The sequence below is a fragment of the Strix uralensis genome, chromosome 4 (assembly GCF_047716275.1).
Source record: "Strix uralensis isolate ZFMK-TIS-50842 chromosome 4, bStrUra1, whole genome shotgun sequence".
Lineage (NCBI taxonomy): Eukaryota > Metazoa > Chordata > Aves > Strigiformes > Strigidae > Strix > Strix uralensis.
Window position 1 is genome coordinate 20,581,122 of NC_133975.1, and position 17,418 is coordinate 20,598,539.

General features: G+C 41.8%; 1 protein-coding gene across 4 annotated transcripts in view; it reads right to left on the reverse strand.

Annotated features, from left to right (window-relative positions):
* The window catches only part of CCDC149 (coiled-coil domain containing 149), a 53,298-nt gene extending 43,348 nt beyond the window's left edge, over nt 1-9,950 (reverse strand). For all 4 annotated transcript variants that reach the window (XM_074865917.1, XM_074865916.1, XM_074865915.1 and 1 more), the window contains exons 1-2: nt 9,844-9,950; nt 288-449 (exon numbers count right to left, since the gene is read on the reverse strand). In XM_074865917.1, coding sequence (XP_074722018.1) covers nt 288-449; nt 9,844-9,915 — 234 coding nt within the window. In that variant the 5' untranslated portion in view covers nt 9,916-9,950. The remainder of the gene's footprint in view (nt 1-287; nt 450-9,843) is intronic.
* Nucleotides 9,951-17,418: the final 7,468 nt, after the last annotated feature.

Below are 17,418 nucleotides of genomic sequence, written 5' to 3' on the forward strand. Positions count from 1 at the left end.
ACATTAAGCTGCTGTGGAATAATAATACCGCAGTCAGTTTTTAAATGGAATTATGACTGAAACTAATTTCCTCAGAGCACGCACTGTCTTTCTGTGTCTTATATAACAGGCACTACCTCATCAATGCGGAACAAATGAGTAATAATATGATCAGGGCTGTACAACTGCAGGACTACTGTAAACAAGTACCTAAACATTTTTACAGCAGTCATTATGGACTTCTTTCCATTTTTTTTGAGGTTCACCTTTGTCCCCCCATTATACAGTACTCATAAAGTATAACCTACAATCAGCTCCCGATACTTCTTTTTCAGAGACTGGTGTCGTTCCCGCAACTGATTGGCCATAAGCTTGTACTGGTCTCTTTCTTGTTGACATGTATCCAGCTCTTTGGAAAGGATAAGCAATGCCTCCTTTTTACTTTCAAGCTTCCTTTTGCACACCAGATACTGCAGAAGAGAAAAAAACCATCATTGTAACAAGCCATTTTTACCCCAGCCAGTACTGGATTCAAGAGGCTCAAGTTTTTCTCTGAAAAGATGGAGGAAGACTCTCTGCATGAGATCAAAGTCTGACACAAGTCATCTTAGTTTATTAATAACAATCATGGGAAAGAAATCTGTTGTATCAGAAGCCTGAAATTCATTTAAGGCCACATTCTCAACTGACCACCGTGAGTTAGAAAAATTCAGCAATTCAAGTTTCTCCTCTTTTTCCTCATATGCAATAGTATGGGGACCCTCACAATTTGACATGCAGCCCTGGGAAGACTGCTAGAAGGAAGAAGTCTTTGTGAACTCCCTTTTCTACTTGTGTCCACAATACCCAGCTCTGAGTTAGCAACCAACATTTCCCACCTCATTCCCCCTTCTCTTCTCTTCCTCTCCCCAGCTACCAGCAATGTTCTCTAGGCTCAGCCTCCCACCTGGACAGTGAAACAGGACCATGTTCAGCAGAAACAGTAGCACGAGTGCCAACCAAAACTCACTTTGAGTCTGAAACAATTGCAGTGTGATACTTTATTAGCATAGATAAAAGAAACTAATTCAGCTGGGATGCTATGTGCATGTGCTTGTTGAGTCAAAAGAATGAGAAATAATGCAGGAATATTGCAAACACCTGAATGGGGAGGGAAGGCAGAGAGGTGAGCCTTCCCCTCAGCCACTGCCTCTTTTGTGTAGGGCTCATGCACAAAGCAAAGCAGAACTTCCAAATCTTAGCTGTTCTGAGTCTGATCTGCTTCACTGCCTTTCCCCACTGAGAGGAAGAAGTAACATGTATGCCACCCTTTCCTGCTGTGGCTGAATGTTACCTATCAGAAGTTTCAGGCAACTTTTTTCACTTAACGTGATGTTCAATCAGCAGATTCTTCTTACCCGTCACTTGACACTGCTTGTGCTAAAGCCTATATTTCTATTTCTGGTGTTACTCACATAAGACGTGGCACTAAATACTTTCTGAATGTGCTTTGCAAGAGACCAAATATCACAGCAGTCATGAAAACAATTTATAGTTTCATTATATACTCTGACAAGAACACTTTGTCATTATGGGCTCTTGCACAAAGCAAGAGCATCAGCACTTCCATACTGTTCAAGTCAGTGCTGTTCTTTGGGACAAAAATCATTACTAGTGTGTACTACTTGCTTGGAATCGACTTTGTTAACCTCAATTTTGAGTCAATGAGAAAGGGAAAAGTGAGTTTGGTATATTAGTACAGCCAATGTTTCCCAAAAATGGTAAAGGCTTAGTTGCAAAAAAGCAGGAAGGGAATGAGAAAAGTAATTCCAAGAAGGATTTGAACTCTCAAAAAGGACAGTTCCACCTTGGATTAATTTCATTTCTGGCAATACTGAAGTTGAAATCCTGCCATAAATTTTCCGGATTATGATGCCTTGGCATCAACGAAGGCAAATGTACCTATGTACTTATGTCCTTACTGATACCTTACACAAATGTCAAGTCCCCTGATAAAGCACTGAAAGGTATCAGAAGCTAAACTTTAATATTGTCAGCAAGTGATTATAGCGACATGGTAAACTGCTTCAAACTTGATAAAATAATTCCTTCCCTTACAGTGAAATATTTGCCTCTGACAATCTCTCATCTTTTTTTTTCAGTTTCATTTCATGTCTTAGTCAATTCTAAAATATGCCTTCACTAAATTGTTTTTAAATGCTAAATATTAAATAAATCTGATACAGTAATTGCAAATAAAACCAAGTAAATGCAAACCTCACAATCACTTTAAAAACACCCAACAGCCCAAGCCCCTGAACCTACAGGTAGTAGCCCGTCCTGTTCCTTTCACCACCAGGAAGAATGAAGCTGGCCCATCCAGCCAACGCCTAAAGGGGTGGATCAGAACAGCCTCTACAATGTACACAGTGGGAGGGGAGCAAAGCTAGACATCTTGCTTTCGGGCACCCAACACCACCAGCAGGTGCCTCCAAGCCTTGCCACAACCACTGCTATACAAAACAGTGCACGAAAGAGTTGGAAGTTAACTGGAGCATGTGGATAAGACTATAAAAAATAATACTTATCAGGCAGCAAATGCAAACGTGGTGCTAAACAAATCTTGCTTCCGCCATGAGTCACAGACCTCCACAAAGGACACGAAGAGTAAAAGGCAGCTTCACCTTTCACAGCAGCACTGGCAGGGGCAAGGGAATTCTCCATATCGCCTAGGTTGAGGATAATGAACTATAAACAGATTGTGGGGACAGTTGTGTTCAGGGTCTAAATGAGAAGGAATAATGGTCTCCTCCTTGTTTAAAGTATATTTTATTTTAATGAATTATACACTGATGATGTGCCATAGGGAAGGAAGGGCCATGGCATCTCTCATCAATGTACAGTTTGGATTTTACTATAAAAATGACCACCTAGACTTTTTGAAGCCATTTTTGCATTTTGCATATATCGACTTTCCCAAATAAATGAGGTAAAAATAGTAATAATGTATATTAATTTGTTTCCATGGGCTAACAGTACAAGAAACAATAAAGCCACAGCATTTCTGTGGAAGCTGATTATTTGACAGAGCTATTTTTCCAATTCCCATTATCATTTTGAAGGAAAAACAAATTATACAAACCTTAAAGAGGTTATTCAATATATATGCTTCTGAATGTTGGAAAAAAAGTACTTATAATGGCCATAAACTGACCTAACAACTGTACACCAGAAACGGATTCTACTCAGGGAAACACCTGAGTCCCACCAACAATTTCCCATATATGGACAAATAAGTGCAGCAAAACTGGTATGCTGTCAAAAAGAATACAGGACTTTAACAGTCTTTTTGGAGCAATGCAAACAATGAGGAAAATTTTCCCATACACTCTGAGAAAGAGCAATCAATAGATGCTTCTGGCATTCATACAGAGATTTCTTCCTCTGCAATTGAAGGAAAGCCTACATCTCGCATACTATCAACGAGACAAACAAGTGAATTCTGTTATGCACTATAGTTACTACAAAATATTCTTATTGTCTTTTGTTTCTTTTTAACTGATGTTCCAAAATAATCTTTACGTTTAAAAAACAAAGTTAACCAAGAACCAGCTGCTATACTTTCAGTCTAAAAGCTACAACGTACAACTTTTCATATCTGTCTAGTAACTTTTATCTACCAATTCACTGTTATCTGCAATAAAGCAAATTATAATTGCTACAAGGAAGATCATAATAATTAAAGGAATATATACGACATCCTACATTACTGCCTGAACTGTTTTACAGCCAGATAACTACTTTAGTGAAATAGAGTAAAAAGAGACTGACATTACAGGAGAGTGTAACTGCTCCAAGGTGACCCTCTACATCGAACACTTACTATTTGTCCATTGCTATTTTTAGTGACAAATCTGGATAGATCTCATTAACGACACTGTAGACATGGTCTAATAATCTGATGAGCTGGGACACTGTCAAGGTTTTAGACTTTCTTTTTTTAAACCAACAAACACTGAATTCCTATCACAAAACAATTTCTTGTACATTTGAGCAAATTACTGGCCTATACTTGGGTATTTAACGGCAGTCAGTGCCAAGATGGAAAATATCTAATTTTCTGAAGGTAAAAGCAGAGATACTATCTCCAGACTGTGCTTTGGAATCACTATGGATCATATTCTGTGTTCTGTCAACACTTTAGGACCTAGTGTCCTCCCAAATGCCAATAGGCCACCACACCGTATGTGGGCCTGGAAACTATCGTCCACCATGCTCTCAGAGAAACCATCAACTCTGCTTATCATCTTTTAGACAACAGATACACAACTGCTATTGAACTGCCTGAGGTTTTATCCAATTTTTCCTCACTGTACTCTTGGAGGCAATTTTGTTGTGGAAATGACAAAGTGAAAAGTTCCAAAATGCATTGCAACATCACTATTCAGGGTGTTTGTTGAGTGTTTCAGTAATGTTGCTCCCCTTGACTTCAGATTAAACTGTTCAATTTATCTGAAAGAGTCAAGCATTCAAACCCAGAGAAATACACAATTACTGGCCATTTGCCTGCTATCTCATGTCCTCATCTCTGATAAAACCTGAGACAATGCAGTGTCCTTGGTTTTATCCCACAAAATCAACTCTGCCCTTCCTGCTGCCCAGCGCTTGCTTCACTAGCTACCTCCCAACTGCTGAAACACAAAGCAGGCTTGTATCATTCACTGATGATATAAGGGATATAAGCAGCTTTGCAGAACACCATGTCTTGTCTTGATGATAGTATTGCACCACATGATCTTCACTGGTCATTTAAGAACTACCATCATTTGGTCTGATAGTCAAAATAACACTATTTTGCAATGTGGCCCAGCCTTTAAAAGTTCTGTATGTTGTGCATCAGATTACATCATTAATTTCCCTGTGTTTGTTCCTCAACATCCCTGTGGATATCTTAGTCCGGACTGGAATACAGAAACAGAAGAAGCAAACACTTTTTTGTTGCCTGAAAGCCCAACATGCAGGTCTCCATAGCACCTCTCCCATAGCTCCCTGAGAACTTTGGAGAGCAGTAAGTCACAGTGCCAGTTCTTTCAGCATTTCCACTTTCTTGTCCAAATGACAAAGCCATTACAATGCCAGACACCTAGGGAGGGACCTCAGAGCATCCACTCCAATTTGTTCTTCCCTGCAGCCACTGGCATTTCCCGGCGTTTAAAAAAGCTCTGAAATCAGTGGCTCCAAAGCCTGTTGGGTGCCCTCACATAAGTCTGGTGAATTACATTTCATGCTCTGTTTGAAAAGGCAACGTGACAGAAAGTTAGAGAGATATTATAAACATGAAAATCTCACTAATTTTCCTTCCTCTTCTCTCTTGTCCACATAAAAAAAAAAAAAGTGCAACCAATGGAAAAGGTATGCTCTGTCACTTACAAGCAGGTTAGGTTTCTCACTCTTATCAGAATTCATGTCTGGAACATTTAGCTACTTCAACTAGAACTACTGCTCAATAGTTACACGTTAGATAAATAATTCCCCAAAACTCTTTCAAGTTTTAAGCTGGCAATTACTATGCAAGGGAGCTCAAGAGCACAAGCATATTGCTTCCCTCTGTGGTGCCAAAGACCATACACAGCTAATAACCAAAAAATAACCTCTTGAGAATCACAAATTAAATGGAGACTAAATTTCTTCAAACTAACATTAGGAGACACAGTCACACATGAGTAGCTGTAAATAGCATACAGTAAATGCTCTAATATGTGGGAGGTGACAAGGAAAAAAGAAGCATTTTGACATTGGATTTAATTCCAGAAGTTGGCAAATCCAATAGAGAAGCTAGCAGAAAGGATGGAGGACAACCACTATAGTTTTATGGGTTCCCTAGGAAACCTTTCTTGCTTTCAGTGGGAAACACCACCAGAAGTACACATTTTCCAAGCAGTATTAAATTAGGATTAGTGCCAACTCTCAATGAAGTGAATGGAAGCACACTCACCGACTTCAGCAGAAAGGAATCAGAACTTGTAGAAGTCAGCTCTCTAAAGCAAGGACAGAGATGGCCTTGCAGATGATGTAAAAGTGTTTTTCCCTACCACACATGATCTCCCAGTACTATTCAACTCATCCTACCACCCCAAGATCATGCTACCACCTACTCCTTTCTCTATCACTGATTCTGTCACCATCCTTAAATCAAATTATTCTATGACAGATTACATGGAATTCAGACAAGAACTGAAATCACACCCTTCCCCACAACACAATATACAGAGTTGAAAGCTTCTGTAACCTGTCAAAAAGAAGCCCCCAACTACCCTCAAAGTTCATATATCATGTTTTACATTCATATTCATGGGATTTAGTTATGTCTCATCTTCCTTACAGAAACAGGAAAACTGAGCCTCTAAGGAGCTGACTCACGTGAGTTTGTGTAAATCAGCAGCTTAGCATATCCATAAACGTGGCTGTCAGGCTAAGAAAAGAAGTATGGACATTTAAAAGCAAACAAACAAAACTCTGCAACCAAGATTTTGGTGACCAAAATTATTTTGAAGAATTCTGTTCTCTTCAGTGAAGAGTACAATGTAATTACCTCTCCATGGCTGCTTTCTAGCAGGGCACTCAGCAAAGCAACTAGTAACTGTCACACTTTCCTGTTTTCATCCTCTTCCAGATAGGAGAGGTATTTTGTTTGCACCAAGGATTTAATTTTTTTTAAATAAGAGACATTCAAAGGCACGTTTAAAGGAATGGACATTACTCTTGGGATAGTATTTTGAGATTTATGAAGATTACTTATTTCTGGAGGACTTAGACTACCATCTCAGTCCAGCTAGCAAGAAAGTTCTTGCTACAGCTCAGTTTCATTTGTGTCAAACAACAGTTATTGACCAGGTCTTCATCCTACAGCTTTACACTGGCTTTTCAATATCCTAAACATGGGTCATTCAGTGAGGTAAATGTCAAGACAAAACCCCATACTCCAAGCAAAAATTACGTGGTAACCCAACAGAGTACTTTTTATATATATTCACTCACCATCAATACTTGAACTCATCTAAAGAATGAGCAAAATTTATGTGGATTCTCACTCCTGAAGCTTGTTCTTTTGCATTCAGTTTGCAAGATTATCGATGGAAATAATGACTCTTTCTGCTCCTTCAGTATCTGCTAAGTTGGCTTTGCCCCAGTATTCCTTCCTACGTCATCCTATTCAGAGTTAGTTTAAAGAATGTTTAGGGTACATGTGGTGCAAAGATTGTTCTGAGTACCAAGTGCACACTAGGCCTGAAATACACGTGGCTGTAGAGTAAGTGGAAAAATACATAAACATGGAGGCAAAAGAACAAGCAACAGGTTGCTGATGAACATAATGCAAGCAGAGGGTATATACATGAACGGGTACAGAGCAAAAGGCACTGAAATGGAACAAAAGTCAAAAGGAAAAAAAAGAGTAAACACAAAAAAACCCTGGAACACACAAAAAAAACCAAGCATTCTTTTTATCTGATGAAGAATGAAAAGCCAAGCTACAAAAATATACAGCTCTGTGTGTGTACAAGTGTTTGTGTATGTATATATAAGGACCAAAAATACATCTGACCACTTTTCTTAACACCTGCAATACCAGACTTTAGAAAATATTACAGCTGTTTTGACAAATATTTGAATTACTCCTAGCTTTCAAATTTGGAGGACTGAGCTTGTGGAAATGAAAAAGAACGTGACCATGGATCTGAACCCACCAGCTTCTGGACTTTTATACCAAGATTTTGAACCCCATTCTGTTTTAACTGTCCAGCATCAGCAATGTGAGAGTGTTCATTTAGAGCTACCATGTCTTCTCCTGCCTATGTTATCTTGTATTTTGAAAGCACTTCAAAATGTTTACAAAATGTGTAGGGAACAAAACTTAAATTACCTAGTAGACACTGAAGCTAAAGGGCCTGGAGAAGCTCTGTACCACTGAGGGATATATTAAACTGCAAAAACTTACTACAAGTTACTTCAGAAGTCAGAGCCACCTTGTCATATTAGCATGTTGGAGTTAATGGGTAAATCACACAAAGTTAATCACAACAGCCAAAGGAAGAGGAAGGCAAAAGAATGAAGCCTATACCCTGACAGCATATGCTACAGACTTCACGCAGAAAAACAGTCTGTAAGCCTGCTGTGGGAACAGAGAGAAAGGAAGGAAAAATGGAATATAAATCACTAGGCCTCTAATTGTTCCTGAAAAAAAAGAAATTACATGTATGCTTAAGTATTTGCAAGAATGTAGCTTAGCACAGTCAAGAAGCCCCTAAACCAGAAATAAGCGTTCAATTTCAGGACTGAGTTTCTACATTAAATTGTATCAAAAGTAAAAAAGTTCCAAAGTAATTCTAAATTATTTTTAAAGCCAAGAATAAGGACATTTCCTTTGAATACACCTTGTGAGTTGTCTCCTACTTTTCCCCGCCATGTGACACCACCCCCACCCCCAAATAAAATGCCATTTGTGACATGAGATGTCAGATGCAACACTGCACTATCAGGATACCACTAAAAGTACACTTTTCACTTTCTTCTGGATTATTTTATATGTTTGCAAGCACTGTGTACCTAGGTAGACCCCAATTCTGGATGTACCGTACTAGCACAGATCTGGGCCCACACAAACTCCCACTGAAATCACCAGGAGAAGTGACAGGTTCCGGACCCTGAACTCATGCATCTTTTTCACAGGTCTGGGCCTTAAGCCATGCTCACATAATATAACAGAGGCAAAGCCCTCCTGAAATCAGAGGAATTCACCTGTGTGCATTGTACTCTATGACAGTAGACTCAGTCAGGCTGATCTAGGCCCACGCCATTTGCACAGAAGCTTTGTTTGCTAGCTGTAAACATAAAAATACTATTTTTATACTTATGCAAAATTAATGCAATGCAAAATGCAATGCAAAAATCAGCATGCCAACCTACTTCAAACTCCATGGTTCTGTCTATTAAACAGACTTGACTTTGACGATATTAAATTATATTGACCTCAACTTGTTTTGAGTCTGGTAACTTGTCCTACACAAAAGTGCAGCTGTAAACATTGTGGATCATTTAATGTGGACGTAGCAGATAATATTTTTCTACTCGTGTATTCTGAAAATCCTCTACCTGTTGAAGCTCATTGCCACTGTGCTATTACAGATTTTTCTCCCATTTTATAGTTGACACCACAGGTCTCAAAACCCTTTCATTTGTGTTTCAAGTGAAGTAAGAAAACAAAGCGTACGCCAGAGGAGCCAACTCGGAGGAGCAGACCCGTCACCCACGCTGGCTGTCGGGGACCTACCGCCCAGCTGCAGCAGTGCGAGGCCCGAGGCCTCGGCCCCACGGGCCACCGCCACGGCTGAATGCCTGGCGATTTCACGCCAACAGCAGGCTCGGCGCCTAAAGGCCCCTTTTCGGGCAGCCCCAAGCGAGAAGTTCGCAGACACTCGTCCCGGTATTCAGCAGCCGTGCAGGGGGTCGGGGCCGCGGCCGGCGGCGTGAGGGCGGTTCGGGGCAGGGCTGTGCCGCAGGGCAGACGTGGCCGTACAGCTCAGCCTCGCCAGGCTACAGCTCAGTGCTCCCCCCGCCCCCGCCGGCTCCACCTGCTGCCGCCCCAGCCGCGGGGGTCGGGGCCCCTCTCGGCCCCGCGCCGGGCCGGGGTCGCCTCCCGCCGCCTCTACCCCTCGCTCCAGCAGTTTCCCCAAGAGGCGGGGCGGCAGCCGGGCGCCGCGGTGGGGCCGTCCCGCCCGCCCGCCCCTCTCCCCCGGCAGCCCCGGAGGGGCCGGTGCCCGGCGTCCAGGCCGCGCCGCGGGAGGCTGGGCGCCCCGGCCCGCGGCTGCCCCCGCCCCGCCGCCTCACCTCGCTCACCAGCCCCTGCCAGTCGCTCTCGCTGCGGTGGGAGCTCATGGCTCCAGCGGGCCGCGGCGGCATGCGGCGGTGAGCGGCTCCGCCCGCCCCGGTCTTCCGCCGAGGAGCCTGCGGGGGGAGGCGGGGCCTGCGGCCGCCTCTTGCCGGCCGGCCGGGGCCGCCCCGCGGCGTCCCGGGCACGGGCCTGCCTGAGCCGGGCCTGCGGCGGCGCCTTGCTGACCGCGGCCTAGCGCGGCCCTGCCCGCGGAGCGGTGCCGGACCCAGGCCGCCTCCACACCGCGAAGCACCCGACGGAGTTGTGCAGGGCCGCGGTGGCCGGGCGGGAGGAGGAGAGGGTCACACCACACCGCGGTGCCCGGCCTGCTGAGGAGAGGGGCGCACCGCAGACACCCGCCGAGAGCTGCGCAGAAGTATCCTGAGATGCGCTGCCCAGAGAAGGGTCCCCCTCGCCTTACCGCCTAAATAACAGCAGGGGTCTGCTGCCATCCCAGGCACTGAACAGCCAGACATACCTGTAGAGCGGTCGTTGAAGGGATGGGCATCAGGACATACGGTGCTGTCGTAGAGACTTTAACAGAGAATCCCAGAACGGTTTGGGTTGGAAGGGATCTCAGAGACCATCTAGTTCCAACCCCCCTGCCATGGGCAGAGACACCTTCCACTAGACCAGGTTGCTCAAAGCCCCGTCCAACCTGGCCTTGAACACTGCCAGGGAGGGGGCAGCCACAACTTCTCTGGGCAACCTGTTTCAGTGTCTCACCATCCTCACAATAAAGAATTTCTTCCTTAGGTCTCATCTAAATCTACCCTCTTGTCAGTTTAAAGCCGTTACCCCTCATCCTATCACTACACTCCCTGATCAAGGGTCCCCCCCCATCTTTCCTGTAGCCCCCTTTAAGTACTGGAAGGCCGCTATAAGGTCTCCCCAGAGCCTTCTCCAGGCTGAACAACCCCAACTCTCTCACCCTGTCCTTATAAGGGAGGTGCTCCAGCTCCCTGATCATCTTGGTGGCCTCCTCTGGACCCGCTCGAGCAGGTGTATGTCCTTACATTGGGGGCCCCAGAGCTGAACACAGTACTGCAGGTGGGGTCTCACGAGAGTGAAGCAGAGGGGGAGAATCACTTCTGTTGATGTAGGCCAGAATACAGTTGGCTTTCTGGGCTCTGAGTGCACATTGCTGGCTCATGTCCAATTTTTTGTCCACCATAGATATCACTTGTATGTAACAAAACCCCCGAAAATTAGGTACACACTCATATTGTATATGTAAAGTAAGACACAGCAGGAGGACAAAGAAGTAGAAAACCACCTACTCAAAACGTGGTACTGTTACACTGCCCACTCTGGGCACAGGTCTCTATTGTCACCCTGTTCACAAAGATGTAAATAGTGTAAATAATGACCCAGGCCTTGGTCTGGCTTCTTTTTCTCCCTGCTCATGCAGACTCCTCCATCAGCACTGAAACCCAAGCACACTACCTATGTGGCACTCCACACCCTTCCAGATACCTTCATGGCTCAGCCATGTGGTTTGGCATCCAGACACAATGTCCTTCCATTCTCTAAAATGGCTGAGAGATCCTCCTTTGACTTCACATCCCTTCAAGCAGGTGATGCCTCAGCCTCGCCACTGACAACATTTCTGTTCCAGGTGCTTAACTAACAGCTTATATGAGAGGTGACATAGGCAGAATATATAGAAAGAAACATCTAAACCCAGCAGGAACTCTCTTTAAATGTAAGATAATCAAGTTTAATAAATGCATGTGGTTATCTGCATATAAAAATAGTCCAGGAGAGCAGCTAGCTTTAGTATGGAACTTTAGGTTGCTAAATACAAGTTCATACATTTTACCTGCAAATTGTAAATCAAACTTAGTCATTTTCTCCAAATTATAACCTATTTTCTCCTAAATTAGCTGTTCCTCATCTCTAGGAATTCTGTAACTTTAGTGCTCTAGAGGGCACATTTGTCTTTCCTCTTTGTTCATATTTTTCTGTGGTTTATGTTGTCCTGTGTGTGATCTATCAAAATCCTGCATGTCCTCGCAGGCTTCTTGGCAAACCATTGCTGAAAACAGCATCTTGTTTGCACAGGCAAATAGCAAATAATGAAAATTAAATGAACAAGAACTACAATTTAAACCCACTGATCAAAAGAATCGTTAATGATATTAGAAACTTGGTAATTTTCATAGTATTGTTAACAGTTAAAGCAAAGCTATACGACTGCTAGTGTAGATGAAACAAATAGAATCTTTTTCCCAGGTCTGCTTCTCATTTGCAGAATTTCTCTCCGTTTTCTTGGTCTCGTATTACTCCAGACTCAGAATGCTCTTGCAGAAAGAGCTCCACTTGTAAGAAAGATAACCATCTAATAGCCCTCATTTTTGAGGGATGTCACTCATTTTAATCCCAAAGCTTCTTGCACTTCCCACAAACATAAGGTTTTAATTTTTATTGATGATAATTATTCAAATGAGAAGTAAATATTCATGAAAGAGAGGTTATTAAAACAAAAGGAACTCTCAGTGTTTCCAGCTCTTATGATTTTATCAAAAGTCTGATGAGAGCTGGTGTTTTTCAGAAAGCCCAAGCTCTTGGATGAGAATAACCACTTTCTTTTGAAGTAAAAGAAAGATTCAAGGGAATAAATAAAATATAAGCTGAAATGTGCCTTGAGTACGCTTGATAGGATCAGAAAGGAAATAAAAGAACCCAAATATGTATTTTTAAGTAATCACTTCTAGTGCATGATATCAAGCCTTTTGGCAGCTTCTTCAGCTCTCCTGATCCTCTGCCTTACTTACCGGTAGTTACTGTGACACTCCTATGTAATGGTCCCAGTTGGGACCAAGTTACTCTACTAGCCTCTAGGCAGACACGCATTGAGATGTGGTTCCTGTCTTAACTCAGACAAACAAGTCAAGAAGAAGATGATAGAAAACAAATACTATCACCCTAGTTTATAAATAGGAAACTGAATAGAGAAGTAATTGCCTTGCCCAAGAAAACCAAAGTTTCAGACATAACCAGGAAGCGAAATTGCAGGTTTCAGGAGTACCAGTCTGCTGTTTTAGTTACAAAACTAACGAGGTGCCTTGATTCTTCTACCTGCTGCAGTAACTGCTTTTGCACCGTCACCTTGCCAACATCAGAAGAATACAGTATTGTCATTGAACGTCTGAGGAAAAAAAAAAATCTCTCAACCTTCCTCTTCAGCTACCATCCTGTTGTCGTTGTCTCTAGATCTGTTATCTTCTTTACTTTCTTCCTCTACACATTCACTAGATAAACTTATCTGCTTCTAGTGTTTCATCTCCCTTCTCTGCAATTCTGCTTTGTGATCAGTCTTTCCCTCAGTATCTTGAGTTCATCTGTCTTTTCACCAGATTACTCTCCACTTTTCTAAGCATTTTCTACATTTCATTAAGAAGGCTCTAGACTTTCTAAAAAACTTTTTTCTGCCTGGACAAATTACTCATTCAGAATCAGATCCAGGCTCTTTGATGCAACTACTCAGGTAAACATATGTAGGAGATTTAACCAACAGTTTTCACTTGTAGGAGATTTAATCAATAGTTTCAAAACAGCTCTCAGAAATCAGTGTCTTTGTCAGACATTAAGAAAGAAAACCCATTTTTTTATCCATAGGTAAGCCAATGAATGGATGACTTCAAATTTTGCTGCTTATTTTTGTCATCATTTGTCTACTGCACTAACGTGATCATTACATCCATGTCCAACTCTAAAGAAATATATGATTAAAAACCAGTGTAAATCCTCAAAATCTGGACAGGCTACATGATTGAAATGTAATGAAAACATGTAGTGTTTGTCCCCTGAAGAATGATTCAATCTGACTCTCCACAGATGTTTCAGGGTTCCATTTAATCAGGGTTTAAATACCTCTGAATGAAGATATAACCTATCATAGATAAAGCATCCATTATAGTACCTTTGGTAATTTATATCAGCATTATTTTAGTTCATGTTCTTGCTAATCTGATGATAGATAAATACATGCTCAAACCCTCATGCACACATTTTGGAGGAAGCATCCTATTTTGGGGGGGTTACTATCACTTTTAGTGTTTAAATGCACTCCTATCTGTTTTCTTTCCTTTGCTTTTGCCTTTCCTTGTCAGAGGCTGCTTTTTGTCCATTTGTATTCCAGCTGTGTCTTCTCAATTTTCTCAGGTTCATTGCTGGTTTCACTATCCTGTATCAGCTCTTCTACTTCACATGCATGATCTGTCAGCAGGACAATATGATCTGCAGATCAGAAGCAGTTTAGCAGTTATTCATTTATGTTGAATCCTTTTGTGCCCAGTCAAGTCCGTGAAGGACACATCTTAGGCAAACAACAAAGATCTTTAAAGTGATGGTGTTTCTTTTTTCCTCTTCAACAGTTTTGGACCTTCAATGTATTGTATTTCTTTGTGTATTAGATGCTGCATGTAACATTAAAATTGGAGACAGTCTTTTTTTTTTTTAAGCTATTGTATTACTGTTAGCTGGTGCAACTGGATACTGGAGTTCGGAGTAGAGTGGCTCTCTCTGAGACAGAGAGATTGGAAAAAAGAGAATTTGAGGGAAGAGGCAGAAACTGACTGTGATCTGCACAGGCCAGCTCTGGGAAGGAGCTAGGCAGTGAGATCTGGCCAAAGGAGGGAAGGGAGAAGCTACACAAAGCAGCAGCCAAGAGGGAGAAGTGCAGGTAATGGGTGGGATACCTGTGGAAAGAATTGAGAGGGAAGCTGTAAGGTGGTGGAGCAGAGCAGAGACCACAAGTTTCAAAACAAACTAATTTTGAAAATTAATGAACACATATAAGCAAGAGAACAATCCTAACTCTGAGCTTTTCTGAGTGATTGAGAATCCAAAGTCAATCATGTTCTGTTGTATGGATTTTCTAGGAGCACTGTACTATGTATAACTTCATATGCAAGTACTTCAAACAATTTTGTTTTAAAGGCTGATTTCTTCAAGGCCCTGTGATGTTGCAGCATCTAACTCTTAGGCACACTTCTGTCTAGAGAAATCTTCATCCTTAGGTAATATAGGAGGTTTCCATGAAAAACAGCTGGTTGGGTGCTTCCTAGCTACCTGTGGCTGAAATGCTCAGAAAATGGATAGGATAGTGGGCACAGGTGTTTGAGCAGGTCACCAACCTTTAGATATTGCTAGTAAACACCCATTATACAGAACTGCTCAGTCCAAACACTCTTGTGTGGACAAACAGCCTGACACCAAGTCCCCCAAGACCACCAGGCTGTGGATGAGGCTCTGAAAGACGCTGGGAGGAGTTCAAATCCAACTCGGCCAAGAAGGCTCTAAATTCTTTAAGAGCATCTATAAAATTAGGACCGTCTATAAAATTAACTGGTTTGATCTAGGCTGTATTGGAAAAGTTTGGCACTGCTGTCTGCCAGCAATAGTAGGTAACTGTGTAGGAATTGTGAGTATGTTATTTTATGTTCACCAGCAGAATTCATGGCTCTTCTTCCCCTCACCCTAAGAATAAGGAAAACTCAGTAGAAACTAGAACCAAGCAGTAAAAAAACAAGCACCAAATCTCAGAGCCTGTTTTAAGGCCTTGTCATTACAATTGAATATAAAGTTAATGTAAATGAATTCTGTTTTCCCAGAGGCATCAAACTCCTCCTGTCAAGACAGTCTCTCAGGAGAGACTGGAAAGTCTCTCACTGCCCTCCTTCTGCATTATTATTATTTCCCTTAAAATATCTTGCTATTGATGTAACTAAAAATGCAGTATAAGATCAGAGAAAATATTTTGTCAAGTGACTCAGACAGGCACAACTGACAGGTACTAAGGAAACGTGTACTGCATTTTATGTTCCTCTGAGTGTGTTAGAAAAATATAAAAAATAGTTCATTTTACTAAGAAATGCAGGTGGGGAATTCAGACTACTTTCTGTTATTATGAATTGAAGAGTGACCTACTACTGTCATCAGATTTGATATATAAGTGGCTTTTCAGACTTGTAAGTTCATTTTTCAACTGGTGGGGTATATCAAATCCCCAAAAGCTGTCTGACCATTGCAGAGACATTTATTGCTGTGACCACACCAGACTCTTTAGCACAAAGACCATCGCTTTACATATGTGGTCAATACTCAGCAGAATGTAAGCAAAGAACAAGGTGGAGAATATGAAGGACAACCAGCTGGATACTGTTCTTCCTAGCCCATTTAGAGGGAATAAAGCTCACTGACTGAAAGCAGAAAAATTACAGTGAGACAGAACTTGTTGAGAATATCACAGAAAAATAATTTTCCATTTGAAAATGTCTATCTGGAAAAAACCAAAATGTACCTGCTTTGGTAAGCAGTTTTTCTGGATTAATGAGGAAATTTCTCATCAAACCCTGACTTCACACCTCAGAACGGGCAATGGCACCATACGGAGACACTGAGCTGAAGTTTGCCTGTTTTACATTCAAATTGTAAAGACCTTTGGGACTTCGACCTCACTCTCTTCTAAGTGAAGTTTGGTGAGCATTTTTTTATCTCCATGGAAGCTTCTCCTGTTGGTAAAAGCACTTAAATGTTAATTGAGTCGAGGAATGGAAGCTTGTGCTTCATAAATGGCAGGATATAACCTCCCTCTCTTCACATAAATACTTAGTTATAAAAGTGCAACACCTTTAACAGAAGAAATTAAGAGATCTGTCTCTATGGTCCAGGTTTGAATCAGATGGAAAGAAATTAAACCTCATAATTCCTCTATCATAGGAGCCATTGGAGTAGTTGCTGTTCTAGAGTGACCATCTCTTTCTTCGCCCCTGCTGCTTTCTTGTATTGGTGACAATTTTACTGATGAGATTATGGTCCTATTAAATTATTATTCCAGTGAAAGTAGATCTGTACCTTTAATTTATTCATTGCTGCTTGCTTTACCTTTGAATTTCGTATCTTTTTAATCTCAGTTCCTAACTGTTTATTTTTAAAACAAACCCTTTTGCCAAGAAAGGGTTTTTTCTTCATGCATGTTGGTCTCTGAATCAATTTAAAATATAATCTCCTGGTTCTAGTGAGAGGTCATATGTGGATTGGTATGTTTATTTATTTACTTTGACAAATGGTGGAGGCACCAGTCAGCACCAAGAACCCCATAAAACTAGATAAGATAAGGGCTGAGGGCTCTGACTTGTATTCAGCAGTGGGCAGAAATCACAGCCTGAAGTGGGTACTCTCCCTGGCCCTTGCCTTGTCCTCCAGAGGCAGATTGTAGGGACAAATGAAAATTATGAAACAGCTTCTGAATCACAATTTTAAACCAAGCGTACTGAAATGAATGAAAATGTATTTCAATTAATTTGTGTATGCCATGCATATCTATGGTACTTTCTTTAGCCATCTATTTTATATCTGCGTTCTTTTGTGAGTGAGATTCCTGAAACCTGCCAACAGGGGCACAAGGGGTGGTTGTGCAGATGTGTACTAGCTATTTGATGTAGTTAGCTGTATGCTACATAAGGAGCCAAAGACATTCAGATCTCTGCTGAATAGGTCAGACCCTACACGGTTTTTCCAGAAAT